Source organism: Vipera ursinii, assembly GCF_947247035.1.
Source record: "Vipera ursinii genome assembly, chromosome: 2".
NCBI lineage: Eukaryota > Metazoa > Chordata > Lepidosauria > Squamata > Viperidae > Vipera > Vipera ursinii.
Window position 1 is genome coordinate 100,808,431 of NC_139513.1, and position 23,481 is coordinate 100,831,911.

The following is a 23,481-nucleotide window of genomic DNA, read 5'->3' on the forward strand; positions in this document are numbered from 1 at the left end:
ATGTGGAGTTTTATAAAATTTTACCAAATTGCTAATTTTAGTATTTTAGTATATCATTAAGAGGAGAAAATGTGAATTTTTTTTCTACCTGAGCCTCAAAATGAAATATTTGCCCTTCGGTACCATTTGTTGCTGTACAGGGGCAATAAAATGTTTTAAATCATCTGCTTTAGGTGTTTTACATCGTCTCACAGTCTTTTTCTCATGGAAAAATAGGTAATCCATTAATCAGGTTAGTCTAGATTCCTGTTTGATTTAAAGACTTCCAGAATGTAAAATCAACTTCCATATTAAATCCATCATAGTGGAGCAGCTAAAAGTTCATGGCCACTCTAATAATCATGATTTTACCAATTTGTTATCATACCATTGCATGCAGCTGGTCAATATTTGGATCTTCTTTCCTCTGCTCAGAAAGAAGATGTCAGTCTGATAGTTCAAGATAGTTCCTTTGTAAAGATCAGACCATCTTTTAAGACTTATGCTTGTAGCAACTATTCCTCATTGTCAGTGCACGGGATCTCCAGAGGCTAATTAATTCCATTTGATTGCAAAGGGCTTTGGAGGATTTCCTTAATAATGTGATAAGAACTTCTCTGAAAAAGAAATTTAAAGAACAAATTTGAAAAAAGAATGGATATAAATAAATAATGGAATAAAATCAAACAGGCTAAAAACAAAACTTAGATGTAACTCAGAATCTACCTGAAAGAAAGACTTATTTTGATTTGAGTATATTTACTAATAACAGTTTCACACTCTTCCCTTCCTCTTGATTAACAAATATAAAACTCTACATCCCATAACTCAATTCTTATCTATAGGCAAATCAAATCTTCTCTAATTCAGGTGTCACAAACTGTCCAAAAAGATACCTAAGATACTAACATTATTTAACATATATAAAACTTAACATTCCACACCGGAACTCTTAGCTGTGAGCTTTAGAAAGCATAAAATGATCCTGATATCCTAGTGTGAACAAAAATACTTTAACATGATAAAAAGGAACAATTTCTCCTTTAAAAGAGAGCAAATTCACAAATACCCTTTACTTTCAGTAAAAATACAATTAGATACAAAACTATTTTAAATGCTGCCAGGTTAAAATATGTAAAGTAATTATAGAACCAAAACAGTGGTGGGATTCAAATACCTGAACAACCAGTTCTCTTATTGGATTCAGGCCTGGACCTCCAAGGTCTAGAACGGACTTCCAGACGTGGCATCCATGTACTTCTATGGGTCATCCTAGGTCTGGAAGGGCTTCTCCAGGCCGCTGAGCTCTAGACTGGACTTCTGGAAGCGGTGTGCATTCAGCCAGTTCTCCGAACTCAGCAAAATCTAGCTACCAGTTCTGGTGAACCGATGTGAACCGGCTGAATCCCACCACTGGACCAAAAGCTTAAATACCATATTAACTCTAAGCAAACCCAAGATGCAACATGTTTCCATTCTATATGTCAGCAAATCCAAGAGAACCACCCCAAATAACATGTCCCATTCAAATAAACATGTCATATCTCAACTCTTAACTGCAAGCAAATTCACATTTAGTAGGCATAAAGTAATTTCAGTATCCTAATATAAAACAAAACTCTGGAATTTAAATGACAAAGACAACAAGCTCATATAAAATCTTTGCTTTAAGTAAAAAGGCAATTTAAATACTGTCAGATTAGGACACAAAGTACAGTAAGGCTTAAACATCATGTTAATCATAAGCAAATCTAATACACAACAATTTTCCAGTCCAAATATCAGCCAATCCAAAAAGAACCACCCAAAATAGCAATATATCCCACCGTAATCCTAGTTAAATAAACCAACTTTGTGTTCTTTCTTTTTATTTAAATTATTGTTTGCTTTAATCCATTCAGATGGTTGTTGATCTTTATTTCAAATGACTTTAGTCCTTTAAACAACTTCTTTTATAAGGCTAGCACATACACAGACACACACAAAACCAACTGCTTGCTGCCATTTCTTTTATGTATTTCTTAATTTTAAAACCTCATCCATTTTTAAAAAAATATTGGTTGACAAATTATTGTTAAAACTCTCAATCATATTGATCTTAGGTGAATTTTGTTGGATATCTTTTTTTCATAATATTCTCTTCGGTGAACAGACTGTTTCCATGAGGACACAACATAATTGCCATTATTGATTCAAAGTCCTGGTGCAGTGCTCAGAAATATTTCTGAATACCATTATAAGTTATCTGTCTTCTTGTGCCTCCAATACTGAAAAACAATTTTTGTTTCCCATAAAAGTACATTTGTTCTTTAAAATTAATTTAAAAATCTTACTATTCAAAATCCAATATTCCAATATTTTTAACCCTTAATCTGTTTAAAACTTTCTATAGCCAAAATCTTGTCCTGCTTTTTAATGTTTTTTTTATTCTTAAAGATTTTAAATATACAGTTTCATTTTTGTATATTCCAGGCACTCACCTGGTGTTTCTAGCCTTGTCATTTCAAAGTTTCTAACTGCTTTAAAGCAGTTAAGATGCAATTTTCAAAGGTGATTAGGGAAATACAAACTTAGTGTCCTTTGGAAAAGCTCTGTTTGCAGCTGGAGCAAAGGTGGCAATTCCCTTTGCCCTACAACTCTCCCACCCTTCATAGACCACTATTAGCAGTCTCCTTGTAAAAAAAAAACAATTATATGGAGTACAGCTTGGGTAATCTCACATCTTGTCTTTGTCCAGAGAGGGTCAGAGAAACCAATATTATTTGGTTTAGGAATATAAGGAAAAATACAGTGCATCTGACCATGGTTCCAAGAGAATAGTTTTTTAAAAAAATATTAAACTTTAACCAAGAAAGATAAAAACTAACAAAAAAGCAAAGAATAAGCAAATGAGTAAAGAAAGTCAAGATAAAGCCAAAAGTGCAGGAGAAAAAAAGAAAGAAAATATAAAGAATTTACATTTTTTTCAACATTTCAAAAATCAAAAATTATTTGAATCTAACAGGATGTTGGCTAGCAAATATTATATTTCTTAAGTAATAAACTGAAGAATTAAAAACAAGAATAACCGATATGATATAACATTACCAAGAATGTTAATTTATATGCATATATTCCAACTGTGGTAGTATATCATCGGAAAAATTTTCAAACTATTTTTGAAAATAAATTCACACAGTTTGAATAATTATTTCTGAGTTATCTTCTACATTTTTTTCTGCCTTTTAGCTGCTATTATTAAAAACCTGAGCTCTACACAATAATTACTGCTAATATAGTGCTTAATGACAGTAAATTAGATTAGTCATGGTGATATGTACTCTGTGACAGCCACTGTCAAACCTGGTTCAGATATTTATCTCTAAACTGGAATTTATTTATTTAAAATCTTTACATACTATTTCCCATTAAAAATCTCAAAGTAACTGTGACAAAAATGAGGAGGAATTAATATTCTTCATCAGTGTGACAATTCTAAAATTACCTTTGGTGTTTTCAACTATACATTGCTTGTAATTTTTATACTTTATTGTAACTTGGCTTTTCACAAGCTGCCAAGTGAGAAAATCAGTGTTGACAATAATGCAAACGTATGTAAAGATAAATTGAATATATTTCTCTAACTCCAGGATGATTTTTAATTGCATATAACCATTTTGACTTAGCTGAAGATTGTTCACATATATCTTTGCTGTTTTGTTTTTAGAAATACTTTGTAGTGTCTTCCATCAAACACAACCAACAAGATATATACTGATATATTTTTGTTTCTATCACAGACGTTTGTCCCAAATGATATACTTAGATATCTAACTTAGCTTGGCCTAATTCTTATGAGGACTAATGGAGAAACATTTATCCTTTAGCATGATTGATTTTTCAGCCTGACAGCGGGCTTTCTATGTAAATACATTGGCAAATGTTGGAAAATAGTAAGCTTAAGTACTATTACAATTACAATTACAATTATAATACTATTACATTATATAAGACTATAAATATATTTCTTTTAACTATTCATTTACATGAAGTCACCATTTTTTTTAAAAAAAAAATCATGGCTAATCTCACTAGTTTGCTTGTTTATTTTATTACATTTATTTACATTTCCTTCAAAAACACAACATATATACTTACTTGGTAATCCTCATACTATTCAGTGAGATAGGCTAGGCTGAGTGTATGGCCAAGCAGTGATTAATCTAGTACCAACATGTACTAAGTACTAGATTAATAGCAGTCTTGCTATTTTTAAACTGTCATGTTGGATCAGAAGTGTTGGTGCAGACAAATGCTATAGCAATACCATAAAAAGATTCTCACAGAAGCTTCTCCAAAAAATGAACAGAGATTATTATTTATTTGATGCATACCTGCCTTTGCTTTGTACATTCAAGGTGGTTACAGTGGATTTTACTCATTGGATGTTATATTTTATATTCTATAAATATAAATTCTCACCGTATAAATGCATTGTAACCCTGTCTTCAATTTTATTTGCTCATTGTTGTAATTGTTGATCTTACTATATTTAATATAACTGTGATCCTGGATCTTATTTATTATGTGCTCGTTACAGTCTTCTTCATTATTTGTGCTGGTCTTTGACTGTAATGAACTAAACTGTAACTATAGCAATATAGTTTCTTTATCCTTCAGATCACATTTTTATCATTCACATTAGGGAACTAATTATCAATTAATGATATTTTCAATTATTACGTTTTTCTGAAATGCAAAGATGAAGTAATAGTCACATTAATCAATCAGTCAGGAATATAATTATGTAGAGAAAGGCTGCTGATTATCTCATCTATTTCTTTGGCATGTCATAAAAAGGGTTTAACTGAAAAATACATTTCTTGAGAAAGTTGTAGCAGGATTCTTGTTTCTAATAACAAATGTTTTGACACAGTGGTTAGAATCCAGCATTGCAGGATAATTCTGCTGACTGCCAAGGGTTCGATCCTCACTGGCTCAAAGTTGAGTCAGGCTTCCATCCTTCTGAGGTTGGTAAAATGAGGACCCAGATTGTTGGGGGCAATATGCTGACTTTTTGCTTAGAGAGTCAGTAAAGAAGTATGAAGTGGTATATATGTCTAAGTGCTTTTGCTATAAAATTGGTTCTGAAAATGTTTTTGAAATTTCATAACCAAATATAAATTTCCACCAGTGTAATAGTGGAAATCATTGGACAGGAATATTGAATAAGGTCCCGTCCTCCCTTAGGCATGGAAGTTGGCTGACCAATATTGCACCAGTTGTTCTCTCAGTCCAACTCACCTGTTGTAAGGAAAATAGGAAGAGGGAGCATTATATATACCACCTTGAATGTACAAAGCAAAGGCAGGCTATGCATTAAATAAATAATACTCCATTCACTTTTGGGAGAAGCTTCTGTGAGAACCTTGTTTATTTGTGAATAAATAATTAAGCTGATTGTGAAGCTGTTTGTTTATGTCTTTGCCATTTAGGTTCATGCCCAGTTTGGGGACATGACCATCCTTCGGTACTTTGATCTTTAGCTTTATAAAAAAATAAGTTACCTAACTCAATCTGTTTTTTTTAAAATTGCTGATATAGATGTCCTTAATAGAGAAACTGATCTGATAATAACAACTCTGGATGGTATGGCACTCTCTCTAAAATTGGGTGATTTCTGGACCAGGCATTGTCCACATTATGAATGCTCTAGCCAGTCTTGCCCATCTGTAAAGGAGTTTGATCTGAACTTAGAGATCCATGCTTTAATTACTTCTCATTAAGACTTCTGAGATGAACGGTGCAATCACTTTTTGATATGTACTTTGCTTACCACATTAGTTTAGCCATGTATTAGTTGCACACATCACCAAATTATTTCTGGGCATTATTCATGACGACCTTTTCTCTGTTATGCCCTTAATGATTTAGGAATGTGATATATAACATGATTAATGTGTTTTTACAATGCTGTGTCTAGTTAAAGTTTGTTTTCAAATCCATGTTCTGCAACCATGAATAGGGAGATGGATGGAAACATGAGACAATAGTTTTTCAATAGCAGACTCTAGACTGTGGTAGCTCCTTTCTAAGTACATCAAAGTGGCTCCTACTTTACTTGTGACTGAATATTATAATTACCATTATTCTTATGAGGGTTTGTTATTATGTTCATAATATTGTTACTTATGTTTAACTTGTAAGTCATTTTGGAAAAAAATGTTCGGCTGCAAACCAATGAATTAATAATCTGATCAATAAATAGCAATACTGGAGATTCTATATTATGTATAGCATTTTGTCCGAGACTAATCTCTTAAATCTTGTTTTCAAGATTGTATGTATCAGGGGAAAAAACAAACCCTCTTCTTTGTTTACAGGCTTCTCAATGCAAATAAGATCAACTGCCTGAGAGTAAACACATTTCAAGATCTGCATAATCTTAATTTGTTGTCTCTCTATGATAATAAACTTCAGACTATCAGCAAAGGACTTTTTGCTCCTCTTCAGTCAATTCAAACATTGTGAGTATTGAGTTATATTATATCTGCATATCTGTATTATATTCCTCTTCCTCAGGAGTGCATCCTATAGATCAGAGGTCCCCAACCTTTTGGGCACCAGGGACGGTTCCGTGGAGAGAGGTTTTTCCATGGACCAGGGGGGGGGCATGGTTTTGTGTGCTGCCTGCATCTCGCGGATGGGGCTTTGCTTGTTTGTGCGGCCCAGTTCCTGGCATGCTGCGGCCTGGTACTGGTCCATGGACCAGGGGTTGGGGACCCCTCTATAGATGGTTCCACAAATGAAAGTCTTAGCTGAACCTTTGATCCTGCCCAGACTGCTAACTTTGAGCTGTAGTAGATTGATATAGTACAGGAAGAAATCAAACAATGAAATAATTCAATTTCACAAAAAAGAGAGAAAGAAATCAAGTTGTAGGAGTCTAAACAATAGAAAATTAGAGAACTTAAAAGCAGATTTATAGATTTATGTTTTGGCAATAGCCAAAAATCACAATCCAATAAAAAGGTTCCACTGGTATTCTTTCCAATCCAATAGAATGTTGAAAATATATCCTAGGGGAGGCAGTAGGAAGCAATTGAAAATGCTGCCGGCTGCTCCATATTTGAACACTTCTCTTCCCCCCCCCCCGCCGCCAATTTGGTCACATAACCCAGAGCAGCCCTTACATTACCTGCTGTGGACTTCTTAGTGCACACATACTAGAAATCACATAGATTCCTCAGTTTGGTTGTTACACAAAAGAAAACGTAAATGCCTACTATGGCTGTTTGTGGTAAAGGAATGGGAAGAATTTAAGAAACCTTGCTTTTCCTAGCATTTTTTTAAAAGCACACCATCATATGAGAGTGAATTTTTGCTTCTCTTTTCAGTGTTGCTAATGATCACAAATCTGCTTCATGTTATTGGGTTGTTGTTGCTGCTGGCTTTTCTAAGCTGTATTGTTTTGCTTTAGGATACTGATAAATTTGTATTCTAAAGCAAGCTTTCTCTGTTGTGTCAATGGTGGTAGTGTTTACTGTTGTAGAGCCTGGTTCTGTTTCAGGATGTTGCATAAGGTACCTAATAACATCTTCTCATCTTAGGCAAAATCCAACATTGTTAAGTTCACTCACACAAAGACATCTTTTCCCCTCTGTCTTTCCTGCATGTCTTCCCAAATCTCTTCAACTGTCTAATTTTTTCTAGACATACTGTTGAACTGTGGAATCCTTTGTGCTTTCTGAACTTGTTTGTTAGAGTTAGATAATCTTTTAGAGACAATCAAAAGGAAACAAAAAGCCTAAAACACCTCATGAGCAATTAACATCCAGATGAGCAGAGATTAACTCCATGATTAATCCTACATGAACTATCAAGTAGCAAACAATAACCCAACCAAGGAACTACAGCAGCAGTTCAGACAGACAAGCTAACAGTAAACCACAGCCTAATCGAGGAACCATCAAGAACACTTACACCAATACTGACAGGGAAGCCACCAGTATACAGAGAAAATAGAGAGCAACTTCACTCCCTTTTACCTAATTTGGTAAGGAAACATGTTCAAGAAAGCAACCAAGTTCAGAGAGCACCAAGGACCCCACACTTCAATCCTGAACTAAAATATTCTCTTCTATCAATAATGTTAATAACATATGGCAAAAGAGAATTCAGTGGTAAGGAAACTCACCATCCACATTATATTGACAGAAATAGATTCTCCAGCAGATTGACTTAATTAGATTTAACTGGATTATACTACTCTGTGTGGTACGTTCCAGTTTCACAGAGAATGATAGTATGAATTGCGAATGAAGTATGCAATAAACTCAAATAAGCAGTAGGTACATTCAGATAAGTTACATCTTGTCAAACCATTGCTCCTTGATTCCTTGTTCCTGCTAGCTACACCATCTCAAAAGTGGATTTCCCAGTCCCTTGCCTTGCTCTGAGATTATATCTCCTTTGAATTATTTCCTTGATGTCTTTCTGCAAGTAAAATATTCAGAATCGTTCTCTAATAAAAAATGTGTTTCTCAGAGATAATCTAATTTCATTTTGATTCTTCTCCCCGAGTAATACTACCACATTATCATACCTTTTTTGATTATGTAGCTGTTAAAATATTATTTCTTCATTTTGATACATATTTGTTTTCATTATGTTTTATACTAAAGAAAGTATCAAGATGCAAGGATTAAGAGAAGATCAACATTGTTTAAGTTTTACATGATATATGCACCACCTCTTGACAGTTTCTTGGATTCACTGAAAGATTTTGAAATTTTTTAAACAATGAAAAAAAAAACCCTAGGTTGCTTGGTTCCATCAGAATGTTTTGGTAAAATATTACTAGAAGAATCTAGCTAGGTTAAGTCTTTATGATTATTTGCTGCTTTCCATTCTTCTTCTCATTGACTTAAATTGTTGAAATGTTATGTGATTGTACCTTCCATTAATTGGTATCCAAAGCCATCTAGGCTTACAACACCTTCCCACAAAATAGTTGTATCAGTGGTTGTCATTTGAAACTTCCTCAAAATGATAACTGCTCAAAGTGATGAGCCATTTTATGGGTACTATCTTACCATAATAACTCATGCCTTGTAGCGTAGCATCTTTCCACTCCATAATTAAACACCCCATCATGGAGATAACTATGCAGTTCAAGTTAAGGAACATGAATAATTTCTAAATGTTTATAGTTAGTTGTTTAATCAATACTTATCATCAAACAGAAGGTTTTTTTCCTGAACCAATTATGTTTATATCCCATTTTTATTATATTGCTTTAGTGTGAAAAAAGAAAACAAAAAACAAAAGAGAAACAATATACAGCATTAATCCTTGATTGAACAAAGTAATATTTATCTTGCTAATACATCAATAAATAACAAATTCATAAGTAGAGAGTCAACATGTCATCAAGCCAAGATTTGTAAATCTAGGGCAGCAATATCTTTTTACTCAAAATGAATAAATTTGTTTTGTTTTATCTCATACAAAGCAAATCTGTAGTTCACTGTATAGTAATATATTCCTCATATTTGGTCTATAATTCAAAAGCATTTTCACAACTTTAAACTAACCACACTTTCCACATTTGTGGATATTAAAGTAAACTAAAGTAGAATAATAATGGTCAAACTCATATATGTGGCATAACACAGATACAACCTTGGGAAAATTATGTAGTGACCATTAGTGAGATATATGTTTAGCCTGGAAATACTAGAAAGCAAGAGAAAGAATTAAAGATTGTCCCACCTTAACTCTCTTTAATATAAAACAAAGAGAAGAGGAAATGCTGGCAGAATTTCAATATTCTATTATTATAGATAAGTAGACTATTTCTTGTCATGTCTATTTCCTGACCAAACCTACACTGAAGAGCTTACAATACCATATATCGGGGGTCCCCAAATCCCGGTCCATGGACCAATACCAGGCTGCGGCATGCCAGCAACCGGGCTGGACAAACAAAGCCCCATCGGTGGGATGCAGAGAGCACAACAAAACCACACCCCCTTTCGTTCGTGGAAAAACCTCTCTCCATGGAACTGGTAACTGGTGCCCAAAAGGTTGGGGACCTCTGCCATATATATAAACGCCTGCTCCATTAATTTATTTTTTTGCTGTAATAAAGACATTAAACTTTTTAAAAATCTTCAATTAAATTAGTCTCATTTGAATTTTATAAATTGTATTTTTTTAAAAAAGCCTTAATTATAGTGTCAGTATTAGCTCTTCTAACACTTCCAAAGTTTCTGCAAATAACTAACAACCATCTTACAAGTACTTTTGTTTCTATATAAAAATTACTATAGATTTAGAATTACCACAAAGACATTCCTGTTTTGATAAATAATCCAGAATTTTTGTCTGGACCAAACAATGAAATAATAGTAATAAAAGTAACAGAATTTACTGATTTGTTGAAGATTTAGATCATCCAAAAATACATTAGAATTTAATTTCTCTATTGATAGAAACCTTTGATTCTTCTACATATTTTGTAGTGTCCTGAAGTATACTAGTTTACAATACAACCTCTAGAAAGTGTTAATTTTGTGACCACAAAAAAAATAGTTTAAATCTGTTCCTTCTAAATAGATTAATTGAATGTAATGTATGATGGCCAGTTTTTGTAGACAATAGGTCTATGCCCTTTAAAAAGAGACTTTATTATATTAATTTGTTTCCTTCTAGATAAGGCTCACTGCTGACTTAACAAGCTAAAAAAACAAAAAAGATGGCTCACAGAATATCTCCCCCCCCCCCACATACAAGTCTTAACTCCATCCAGCTTCTGCCAGACCCAGTGTATTGGAAGCTGATTCAATTACTCTGCTCTTCAGTTGTGTATTTGTAAAAACAATGATGGAGTACAGTGTCACAGGTCATTTCTGGTTAAACATCCCATCCCTCTTGCAGGCATTTAGCTCAAAATCCATTTGTGTGCGACTGCCATTTGAAGTGGCTGGCTGATTACCTGCAGGATAATCCAATAGAAACCAGCGGAGCTCGATGCAGTAGTCCGCGTCGTCTTGCCAACAAACGAATCAGCCAGATCAAGAGCAAGAAGTTCCGTTGCTCAGGTAATTCATTTATCCAGGCTGTGCTGCACTTTGAGTTCAGAAATAAGCAGGTCCAGGGAGCCTACTAATCCAATCTGTGGGACAGTGTTTGGTATAATGGATATTATGTAGCATCTCTCTAAAATTAAATTTGAGAAATTGGATTAGTCCTTCAGAAAATCTAGTTACTTTGTGCATTAAACGAGAGAGAAACCTCTACCTTTCATTTTGGTTTATTTGGCTATTTGGTTATAAACTAGGTTTTGTCTTTTAAAAGAATGCAGCCTTGGACACTGCCTTCAAAGAAGGGTGATAACACAAGATCCTGGATATCCATTTTTTTTAAAAAAAATAGTAAAATAATTCAGATATGTTTTGGCCAAATTCATAGAAGTTTCTTACTTCATTTTTTTAAAATCTTGCTAACCAAATAAAAGCTTAGTCGGGGATGCTTTTTTGTGAATCACTCAAAGAACAAGACTTAGAACAAGGATCAATATAGCTCTTTGAAGAGCAGAGGAGATTATTGTTAACACTGTGCATTTTAAAAATATAAGATGAGATGGGAACCCATAACATCCGCACTATAATAAAAGTAAAACACAATAGTAAATTAAAATATGGAAAAAATACATTAAAATGTAAGGTTACCCTGGGAAAAAAGAAGAAAAACAAAAGACTAAAACTAGAGTGATAGTCCACTTCAGTTTCCTTAACACATCTGGTTTTGGTCTTTTGATGTTTAAAAATTAAATGGATAGTCTATGTGGATTTGGTGGACTAAAAACCTTGCAAATCTGGGTTCACAAACTGTTAAATGTGTAGGAAGACAATGACAGTAAAAAAAAAATACTTCCATCAGTTATCTGATAATTCCATTCCATGCCATGATAAACTACAGTAAAAATAGTCTGATCAACCTTAATTTTAATCTATTAATTTTAATGTTGCCAAAGTACCTGAATTAGATGATGCAGTATTTACACACACACACACACACACACACTCACACACTCTCTCTCTCTCTCTCACACACACACACACACACACAAACACACAAAGAGAGAGAGATTAAAATATTGTGAGTTTGATCCTTCCACTAGAAGATGACAATGAATAAGATTGTTAACTTTCCTACTGTCCCTCCTTCTCATCATCAATCTGCTCTCAAGGGTAGAGGGGTATTTTAATGTAGATCTGGGAGGATGTGAAAGTTATACAAGGTGGAGAAAGCAAAGACTTTTTGTGTGACAAGAAGTGTATCGCTGTAATATTTGTATGGTATGATGATTTTATATGGACTCAAAATATTAATCGCATCCAGGTTGCTATCGTTGAAATATTTCTTTATTCAACTTTATCTTCTTATAAATTTTGGCTTGTTCATATTCCAAGGTCCTGTCAGATATGTGATTTATAATTTTAGTGGTGACACAATATATTAGTTCAAGCAAGCTTAAAATATAGACTGAATTTTAGATGTTGAAAATTCATTAATGGGACTAAGTAGAACAAATTACTATCATTGATGTATAATCTTAACATACTTAAATACTAAAATAATATAGTTGTCTTTTTCATCTTAAAAAACGGGACCATGATGTGTTGCATTTACGGTAAATTTCCTGACAAAATTGTCACCATACAAAAGCACATTTCTTGTGTGCTGCTTCTCCTCAATAATTCATAAATTGTCCTTTATCAATATATTATAAGTCAGGAAATTAGAGCTGTGGTTGCAATGTTCATGTGGGATTGTTTCTAGCAGTGATTTGTTGGTGAAAAGATCTTTGATCCAGGGAATTATGTCCTGACTTCTGCCATTTCATAGGATTTTTCTCAGCATTATGAGAATGAACTTTATAATATGAAGAAATGAACTTTATAATATGCAGGAATAAAAAATAAAGAATAATTATTTTTTCTGCTTTGTTTATGTGTTCATTATATCAGTTCAGGGTTTTTTTATTTTTGTAGCAGTTGAAAATGAAACAGAAAACTGTAAGGAAGGAAAGGCAGGAAAAGTGCTGTAGCACAGACTGAAGTTCGCTGATGCAATATTGTATTTAAGTGCAGTCTGTACGTAAACATTTTATCATCTATACTATATTGAGCTTTTAGTATCATTATTGCTACTATTTTAATTGTATTCTGTGTTCCTACCTATTTACCAAGGAACTAAATACGGCAAGGGGTGAATGGCTGGGTGATTATTCATTCATTCATTCATTCATTCATTCATTCATTCATTCATTCATTTATTTATTTATTTATTTATTTATTTATTTATTTATTTATTTATTTAGGCTTGGGTTTCCAAGCGATTAAAATTTATAATTCTTAGCACTGTACAAAAATACCTCCCTCTGTTGGTAAAAAGAATTGTTTGGTTGCTAAACTTTGCTTTGAAATAAATCTTACTTTATAGAAAGTAACAGGAATATATTCATTTTTTCTATAAATTTAAATCTAAAATCAGTATTCTGAGAAAAATCTTAATCAGCTGATTTATTGTAAATTCAATTGCTTATGCTACTTTCAGTTCCAGAGACTGAACAGAAAATAAAATTTCAATATCAAGGGCAATTGGAGCGAAGAGATGACTTTTAATGATACTGATTTCATTCCATTTCTTTAGATAACCATGAACATAATAGCTGAGAACAAAATTTCAAAGTCATGCTTGGAAGCTATACATTATTTTGAACAAAAACTCTTCTGAATTTGATTTTTAAAATAACTAACTTGGATTTATATTCTTGCTTCTTCATGATTGGGAATGAGTAAAAGAGTGAATTGAGTAAGGGAAAACAAGAATTCCATTTTCTGATATGTTGTTCTTTTGTTAGATGAGCACATTTAACTTTGCATAACTTAAAGTGAAAAGTGTTGTTTTCTCTTTAACAGACATAATTGGTTGCAAAAAAAATGTAGATGCTGAGAGCACATTGTCTTAACCGTTATTAATTGGAATGCCAAGATTTATTTTTGAGGTTAAATTGTCTATATTGCTCTTTCAGAATTCATGCATATCTTCCAAAAGTGTTAGATGTACACAAACACACAATAAATTAAACTTCATATTGAATTCATGTTAGCAAAGGCTTGTTTTGTGCAGATTTGGGGAGAGAAGTTAGCCAGGTGAGAGAATCTTAAGATTACACATTTTAGTGATTCATTCATTTCAAAATAAAACTGGTATGAAGTAAAATGATCACATTGCCTGATGCTATGTTGGAAACTGACCTCATTTGCCTTTATCTCCAAATTATTAAGTTTAATAGGATGGATTTCAATCTCTATGCTTGAGCAATTATAGGAGCGACAAAGTTCCTGTAGAATTTCAGTTGAATGTCTGTACTTTCAAGTTAAACAATTCTACAGTTTTCCGTAGGAGTCATAAAAAGATATGGATGTCTTCTCCATCAGCTGTACTTGTCCGATAGCAACCAAGCATTTAGTGCAACATGGCAGTTCTATTTCACCACCGAATTATCTCAACAGGCCTATGTGCTTGGTACCTTTTGATTAAGGTAACCACCATATAGTTTTGTTTCTTAAGCAATCAGCAAAAGGAATCCAGCAAGGTTTACTTGTCCAATGATAATCTCACATTCTCATAGAATTTTAGCTGTACCTTGATGGGTGCACAGTTCTACAGTGATGCCACAAATGTTACAAAGATTTTTCAGCCATTCTCAGAAAACTGTTTCCTCTTAGAGTTTTCTTTCTCATCCTTTCTTGTTTCATTTTGGCTAATGAATGGCTAATTTGTGTGATTTTTATGCTTGAGGAAAGGAAGTTTAAAGGAAACAGTCACTGAAGCTTTCCTTTCTCCTCCTGTAACAATAAGAATTTGTTTCTCATTTGAAGTTCTAAATCTATGTCCTAAGTATTTCGGCATTTGTCTCCTTGTTCCATTTGGCTGTTTTGTTTAGCTGTTCCTATGTCAGAGAGTTTATCGATGTCAATGCAGCAAACAATGGAAGGACAATTAGACATCTGCCAATAATCTGTATGTCAGATGCTACTTCACAATAATTCACAGTGTAAATAGCAGTGATATAATTCTAAGAATGCTTATACTTTTAGTGACACTTTGTTGTAATTTACTGTCATCAATATTTTTTATAAAAGAGCATGTCTTTAGAATATATTGCATCTCCACTTGAATTCAGAGCATTTGAAGAGTGGTGATTACTGTTTTCAAACACCATAGGCTACAGATCCAATGTGTCAAATGCACAGGCTGTTATGAACTTCTTCACAGAATAAAACCTTCTTGTATATTTGTTGCCTAATGGAAGACGACAGTAAAAAACAAGTCTCCGGTATAACAAATTCTAATCATAACTTAGCCTTCACAAAGCATTGAAAACTGGACAATGCGAGCTGTGACCTTGATAGTACAGTATGACTGAGCCCACTTTTTGGGTATTGGCTTTGCTGTGATTTTATGCTGCTGTGTTATTTTATATTGTTCTTGTTGTTTTTAAACTTGTTTTTACTGTTTTTATTCTATTTTTAACTGTTAGCATAAGAGATGAGCAGCCACAGACACACACACAGAAACATTAGTGCTTTTCTCTTTCTCTACAAGCTTTTCAAACTTCCAAAATTACCATGAAAAATTCAGTTAAAGATAAATCTGTCTCCTTGGAAAACTGCTAATTATTAAATAAACATAATACTTTTTTCTTTTTAAAAAAGTGCACTTTTAGTAATTTGTTCCAAACATACATTTACTTTATGTTGTAATGTTCTTTTTTGGAGGTGGGGGCATTGTGAAATCAGGATTTCTTAAATCTGAGAAATACGTATTCTCCAAAATTATATTGCTTTTATACTAATTAAATTGCCATTGCTTTTAAGGACTGTTAGAGCTACAGTTATCAACCTTTCCACAGGGAGGCTTAATAACTAGTTAGATCATTTTAAACCTGTAATATACACCCATTTTGGAATCCTTTTCAACATGAGGAAAATAGGTCAGAGTTACAGTTCACACGCAGTCACCCAGCTTTACAATATTTCTCTGTTAGTCCTCTGTTCCTTATGCCAAATGCATGCATTCTTAGTTTCCTACATGTGCTTATGTAGAAAGCTTCTGCCATCTACAACACTCTAGGTGAAAATAAACAGCATCCCTGTTCGGATTCACATAAATTAATTGGGACTTTCTTTAGATAACAGTTCTTATGGTTTCCTGATACTGCTTCTAACAAGAGATTTCTCTAAACCAAACACACTCCTCACTTAAATTGGAGGGTCCCGCTTGGGAGGGAGCAGACAGAGATGTAATTATGCTGCAATAAATGTTACTTTTTACCATGGTGTTTGGATACAGTCATCTGGATTCCAGTACAGTATAATTGTGGAAGTCTCCATGTTAATGATACTCTGTAAATCAAAGCAAACTCTTTGGAGCCGGCACCATAACAGTTTTTTTTTTAATAGCGATGAAATATGAATCAATGGGAGCTTTATTATGCTTATTGACAATGTCGTTGTTAAATCCAGAGAATAGTATATGCAGACTCCTGTCTAAATCTAGACAGCAGGGGTCTCCAAGCTTGGCAATTTTAAGCATTGTGGATTTCAACTCCCAGAATTACTCAGCCAGTAATGCTGGATGGGAAATTCTGGGAGTTGAAGCCCACAGGTCTTAAAGTTTCCAAGTTTGGGGAGCCCTGAACTAAAGCACAGAGCTTTGTTATCTTATAGACAAAATCATGAAGTACTAACGGTTAAATACGTAGTATACATACTTGCCTATTTTAAGTATTTTCAAAAATATTCCTGATATTCCTAATGTATTAGTTCCTATAAAAAAGCTGAAATTTTTGAATGGGATATGGAAGAATGTATAATCACATGCTGATTATACCCTTATTTTAAATGCCTTGGTTTTATTAGAGGGAAGTTGTTTTCTAAGCATTGCAACTCAAAAGCAAAAAGCTCACTTAAAGGAATAACACTATTCCATAAATACTCTCTACATGCACTGTAATCTGGTTAATGATGTTACAGATCATGTTTACAATCTGCCCTTATTCTTCGGCATTAACCGTCAGCTGGAAGACTTTCAATGTAATTTGTAACACTTTCACCCACAAAAGTGTCAAGAAGTTGTTCTTCTACACTCACTGTACAATACAAATTTATTTTTTTGCCTTTGTAGCAATAAATTTGACTTCTTGAACTTCAGCTCCTTTATACATGGGAGAAATGGACAGCCAGCTCACAATGAAATCTCCAGCTTGTGCTTCTCCATGCTACTTCCTCTCAACGCTCTTCTTTCTTTGGCGGCTGCTTAACACTGACTCTGCCTGTTAATGGGATTTTCCTTTGTGCTTGATCTAACCATGTGGTAGAACAATACAAATTGAACATGGTTCTGTCAAGCACCATGGAAGGCTCCATGCTTTCCTGCAGCATGGCATGCCGGAACACTTCTTCTATTTTCAGAAGCATCAAAAGGTGAGAGATGACCTCATTGTGAAAGGAAAAAGGAAAAGTAAGAAGAAGAGACGCATGGTACAGAGAACTGTAACAATACAGTTTCATAGTAATTCATACAATTACCTAGCTTGAAGCAGATCTCACTATAAGCCCACAGATCAGTCAAGCATTTGAATAGCATTTTTGAAAATAGCTTGCATGTGAAATAACTGTGGCATTATTCCTTTTAAGGGGACAAATTGAGTACCTAAAGATATTAAATTATGTTCCAGCTTCAGTGATGGTTTCATGAAGGATGTCAGCTTTATTACTTTATATTGTAAGCTGGCCACAATAATGTGATATTGTACAGGATGCTTCCCATTATTAAATAATTCCAGGGCAGTATTATATGTGTTTAAGCAACCATGTACTTTAAGAAAAGTCACTGTGTTGCACAGAATGACATTCAGTTACAGTATAATTCTTTCTAAAATACAGAGAACTATAGTCAGTAAGTAGAATTGTGGAAACTGCTGTATTCTTGGTCAAGAATAAAGATGCGTTTTTGATGTTGTTCCATACTGTATATTTGGAGATTATAAATAGTTGTTACACACTCACTGTAATATGCATGTAACCCATCTAATATCTTATTCATCTCTATAATCCCTACCTTCTGAAGGTGTTTCTGTCATCTAAACTGTGCATCTAAACTGTGCATCTGCTATGGAGTCAACACAAAAACTTACTAAAATTTTACAATATAGGGTATACTTCCCATTTACCAACTATAATGACCATGCCACTGCTATCAACAAAATAAAATTATATGCTAAGTATACACATTTGTCTGTTGATATATAACATAGGAGAAGGTTAGAAGATGAACAGGTGATCCAACTGTACGTAATGTAATTAGTAAATGACTTCTCCAGTGTTCAGGAGTTGAAGTTATAAAAGATTTTTGCAGACATTTCAGCTTACATCCCAGTAAGGATTCCTCGCTTCCATGATTCAAAAGTGGGAATTCCCTTGCAGTATTCGTAGTCTGTATTCAATTTTGTTTTGGGTTGGGGATTGGATGATTTTTAGAGATTTTTCTGGGAGACATTGATTAATATCTTGCTAGGATTGGTGTAACCTCAGTTTTGATTGGTTCACATCAGCAAAAGAACTTCCACTTCTGAACTGTTGACCTAAACTTTTGTAACATATTCAAGGAATCCCTGGATTCCTTGAAATATAGATCAAGTCTTCTGGTCTCTGTAATAACTGCTTTCTATTATTCTTTTGATTTCTGACATACTGTGCAATATGCAAAATTCTTCTAACAATATGATAGTACTGTATATTGCAGATCATCAGTGTCCCAGGAGCTGAAGTAATCCAATTACATCATAATAATTTGTCATTTGGTAGTCCTATACTTACCTCGGGCTGCAAAAAATAAAGTGGGTTTAACTTTGCTGTGACTTTTTGTCAATAATTCAATTCTTAGCTTATCTCTTATGTTTAATATTTCTGCCTGAAAAGTGAATTGAGAAGCTGGTTTTTTTCTTGAGCATGCTCTCGGCATTTCCCCCATGAAAAACAAAATATCCCCCCCCCCAAAAAAAAGTAATGTCAATTACAGTAAACTTTGTATATTACATTATTACAATGAAACAATTGTCTCATTTTTTTTGAGTTTCAGAATGTAGCCTTTTCTCAGTCGAACTGAATTGTTTTCATAGCAGGCATTTTGAGTAAAATAATAATGAAAGCTAATACAGAGGTAAATAATAGCAATAGCAATAACACTTAGACTTATATACCACTTCATAGTGTTTTACAGCCCCCTCTCTAAGTGGTTTACAAAGTCAGCATATTGCCCCCAACAATCTGGGTCCTCATTTTACTGACCCAGGAGGGATGGAAGGCTGAGTCAACCATGAGCCAGTCAGGATCGAACTCCTGGCAGTGAGCAATGAATTATACTGCAATACTGCATTCTAACCACTGTGCCACTAGGGCTCTTACATAATGTAAGATATGTACCAATGTACCAATATGAACTTTAACACTGAATTTGTACTTCTTATATTTTTTCATCCAAATCTTTTTTTAAAAAGGGTCCTTTCCAAAGGTGTTTTCATTCTTAAAATTCTACAAGTAACACCGTTCCATAGCTTTCATGCTATTCCACAGGTTTCTACTGTAGACACATATTCTCCCATCTTTATTTTTTTAATGGAAAAATAATTGTGCATCATCGTTAGTGTTACATCTCTTGACCTGCAGCTTATCTATTTAAAGCCAAGGGGAGCATGTCTGATAAAGTGATGTAAGTAGAGATGGATGGACACAAATAACCACAGCCAGATGGCTGGCTTTCACATTACTTTCTCTAATGGGATTAGCATGATAGAACTGCCACCTGTCCAAGTGATCTCGAGTCTCAGGTTAAATAATAAATTTCCTCCTGTTGGCAACTGATTGCTGATGTTTGTAGGCTGATGGGTAGCTTGGCATACTTGATAATGATAGGAGTGTTGATCACATTCTACAGTCCTCTTGATGATTCACATTTAAAATTCTAATGTGTATGTATATATATTTGTAGCTATTAAGAAAACATTTCTGATTCCTGTTGTTGCTATTTCATCTGAACCGAGCATGAGGAAAAATGCCATATCCTAATCAGCTTAATTTTTTATTTTTTTTCTTTAGAGTTAAAAAAAAAACAGGCCTCGAATCACAATATCATACACAGTAAATCCTCCCCCCCTTCCTGTTCTCTGCTCTCTACCTGTCATCTTTTCTTTTCTTTTCTTTTTTTTGGTAATCATATAGTTGTATTTCTCGTTGAGTTCTTTTTCATTGTTTATTTTATTGCTATATAATCTTCTATTCTGTTCGTGCTCTTTTCATTTCTTCCTTTTTATTGTTGTAAGCTGCCTAAAGTAACTCCATGGTGAGACAAGTAGCAAATAAATTTAACAAATAAATAAATGTCTTCTTTATTAATTATATTTCTAAAAAGATGGGTGTACTTTCAGGATTTCAGCAGTGGGTTTCCCACTTAAAATAAATAATATTAAACAATAAGACCATACAACAACACTGAGGGAGGAGAACAGGAAACTGTACTTATAGCGTGAGGAAAAACTTTTTCCTATATATATATAGAAAATACTTAAAGAAAAATAATGGTGTATATCATATTTAATGCTTTTGTTCTAAAGGCATTCTCTTTGAAACAAGATCTATTGATAACTTTTCAATAAGAAAACTTTAGCTTTATCTGAATATTAAATCCATCTATGAACTTTGTCTTTCCATAACTGGGTTCTCTCAGTTATATATGGTCTGTTTGTTTGCAGCCTTTATATGAAGGGGTTTTTTTGTTTATAGGAATTTTATTCATAAGAAGAGTTTTGCATGGCCATTTTGGTACAGGAATGTATGTACAAAAATTTGTTCAGAATATATAGAAATGGTTATTCTAATATTAGCTTGAGCAAAATCCTACTGAAAATATTTTCAGAATCCTTTTGTTGATTAGCTTATCGTTTCTCATTTTTTTCAAATTCCTTTTTAAAAAAGTGTTTTCAGATAGATGCTTTTGGCATTCATAATTAACATTTTGGAAGTGCAACTAAGTTAGGAAGTTCTTGAAAAAGTAAGGAAAACTAGGATTTAGTAGAATGGTTGAATGTAACAAGTGATTTCAGCAAAAAGATGACGGTTCACATAATAAACATTGAAGTAACTCTACAAGTATTTCCCTCATTGGATCTATTGTGACAAACCTTTGATTGCATATCCATTAATAATTTGGCAATGGTGAGCTCTAGTATCCCATTTGCAGTTCTTATTCATTGAAAAGGTTGGAGAAAAAAAACTGAAATAGCATATCATTAAGCAAACACAATGTACTTGACAGTTGTAGTGCAATAGCAGACTAAGTTATAGTTCTTACTAATTATACAGCGGCCTATTTTAAAGAAAGTAGAATTTCTTGAACTCATTTTAGTTTCAGTTATGTGATCTTATGTTGTTAAAATATTTATACTCATAAAGCAGTCACTGATTTCTATGCTATGCTAATGTGACTGACATTAGCCCACCTTCATTCTACTGTATCATTTGCCAGTAGATAGTCATTAATATCAAGGGGAAAAAATTAAACTGTCTTTTTGGAAAGAAGATAGATCTCCTCCCTCTAGATTCACATAAAAGTGCACTTTTCTGATTGTTTCAAAGCATAATGCAAAGCATAGTTAATGATTTCAATTCATTCTTGCGAGGTTCCAGAATAAATGGAAGTGTTCTTGTCAATTGTATTTTGGGATATTACTCTTATTAGTATTTTGCAATGCATCTCTTTACCTAGAAGTTTTCAATTTTGCAGGTTCAGAAGACTACAGGAGTAGATTCAGTGGGGAGTGTTTTATGGACCTCATCTGTCCTGAGAAATGCCGCTGTGAGGGAACATTTGTGGACTGTTCCAACCAAAAGCTTACTAGGCTCCCCAGCCACCTTCCAGAATATACCACAGATCTGTAAGTGTAATATTTTTGTAAGAAAAAAACATAAAATGCTTCACTATAAAAAGCATTAATTTTTGTGGCTCCAGCCAGATGTTATCAAATACATCAATAGACAATGTTTCCTGACAGAACCTAGCCAATCTTGAAAATCTAAATTGATTTTGAATTGATTAATACATGGACGGATAACTATGAGGAAAGTATTATAGAATCTCCTGTAATCTGGATTGGGAAATTGGTAAAACATCCTTGTAGGAGGCAACAGCAAAGAATTTCAATATTGTGCCAAGAACATTACATGGATGTGCCCATGATGTCTTCTGCTTTGAGAATCAAGGCTTCTGACTTTCATCTCATTTTGTTCTTATAAAAACTCTTTAAAGTAAGCTAAACAGAAAAAAGGATCAACAGCACCATAGCAACCAGGGAACTTCATGATTGAGGAGATTGGAACCTGTGTTTCTCCAATCTCCTTCAACATATAGCTTTCCTTTTCACAATATTCTGCAATGAATATACTGTATATGTAGTTGCTGAGGCATTTGGGGCCAAAGATGTTTCAATATTTTTATTTTTATTTTTCAAAAGTCGTCTACACGATAATGATATTTCAATTCTGGAAGCTACTGGAATATTCAAGAAGCTCCCTAGTTTACGAAAAATGTAAGTCTTTTTTTTCATTTCTTAATAGAATCTTGCTGGCTCAAATATGAAATATTCCGGCTGCATGGTTATGCATATTTAACTGAAAATAAGTCACATTCCAAAACATTTTTTTTATCCCAACCACTATGTTTTTAGAAAGCATGAGTTATTTTATGGATACAGCTTATTATGGTTTATTTAATAAATTCTAAGTTAAACAAACCTTGGCTTGGTATGATCCATGAACTGAACTGGGATTTGGCTACCATGCATATGACTACTTAGGTCATAGTATAAATATGTCTTCACTAGTCTCACAGAAGGACTTTGGAATGTCATAGGAGTCAGACAAAATGAAGCTATTAACAATTACTTCTTTAAATATATGCATTTTGCATTTCTGTCATCATATGTTTTACACTACATATAAAGGTAAAGGTAAAGGTTCCCCCGCACATGTGTGCTAGTCGTTTCCAACTCTAGGGGCCGGTGCTCATCTCTGTTTCAAAGCCGAAGAGCCAGCGCTTGTCCGAGGACGTCTCCGTGGTCATGTGGCCGGCATGACTAGACGTCAAAGGTGCATGGAATGCTGTTACCTTCCCACAGTAGTGGTCCCTATTTTTCTACTTGCATTTTTACGTGCTTTCGAACTGCTAGGTTGGCAGAAGCTGGGACGAGTAACAGGTGCTTACTCTGTTACGCGGCACTTGGGATTCGACCCGCCAAACTGCCAACCTTCTGATCGACAAGCTCAGTGTCCTAACCCACTGAGCCACCATGTCCCTTTACACTACATAGCCCTACCTAATTTAAAAATC

At 33.8% G+C, this 23,481-nt stretch overlaps 1 protein-coding gene across 1 annotated transcript in view; it reads left to right on the forward strand.

The window, feature by feature from the left end:
- Positions 1 to 23,481, forward strand: part of SLIT3 (slit guidance ligand 3) — a gene marked incomplete at its 3' end in the record, with an annotated part of 545,814 nt that overhangs the window by 369,783 nt on the left and 152,550 nt on the right. Inside the window, exons 13-16 of the mRNA XM_083351312.1 lie at positions 6,342 to 6,485; positions 10,900 to 11,063; positions 21,880 to 22,030; positions 22,607 to 22,681. Of these exons, the coding sequence (XP_083207438.1) occupies positions 6,342 to 6,485; positions 10,900 to 11,063; positions 21,880 to 22,030; positions 22,607 to 22,681 (534 nt within the window). The remainder of the gene's footprint in view (positions 1 to 6,341; positions 6,486 to 10,899; positions 11,064 to 21,879; positions 22,031 to 22,606; positions 22,682 to 23,481) is intronic.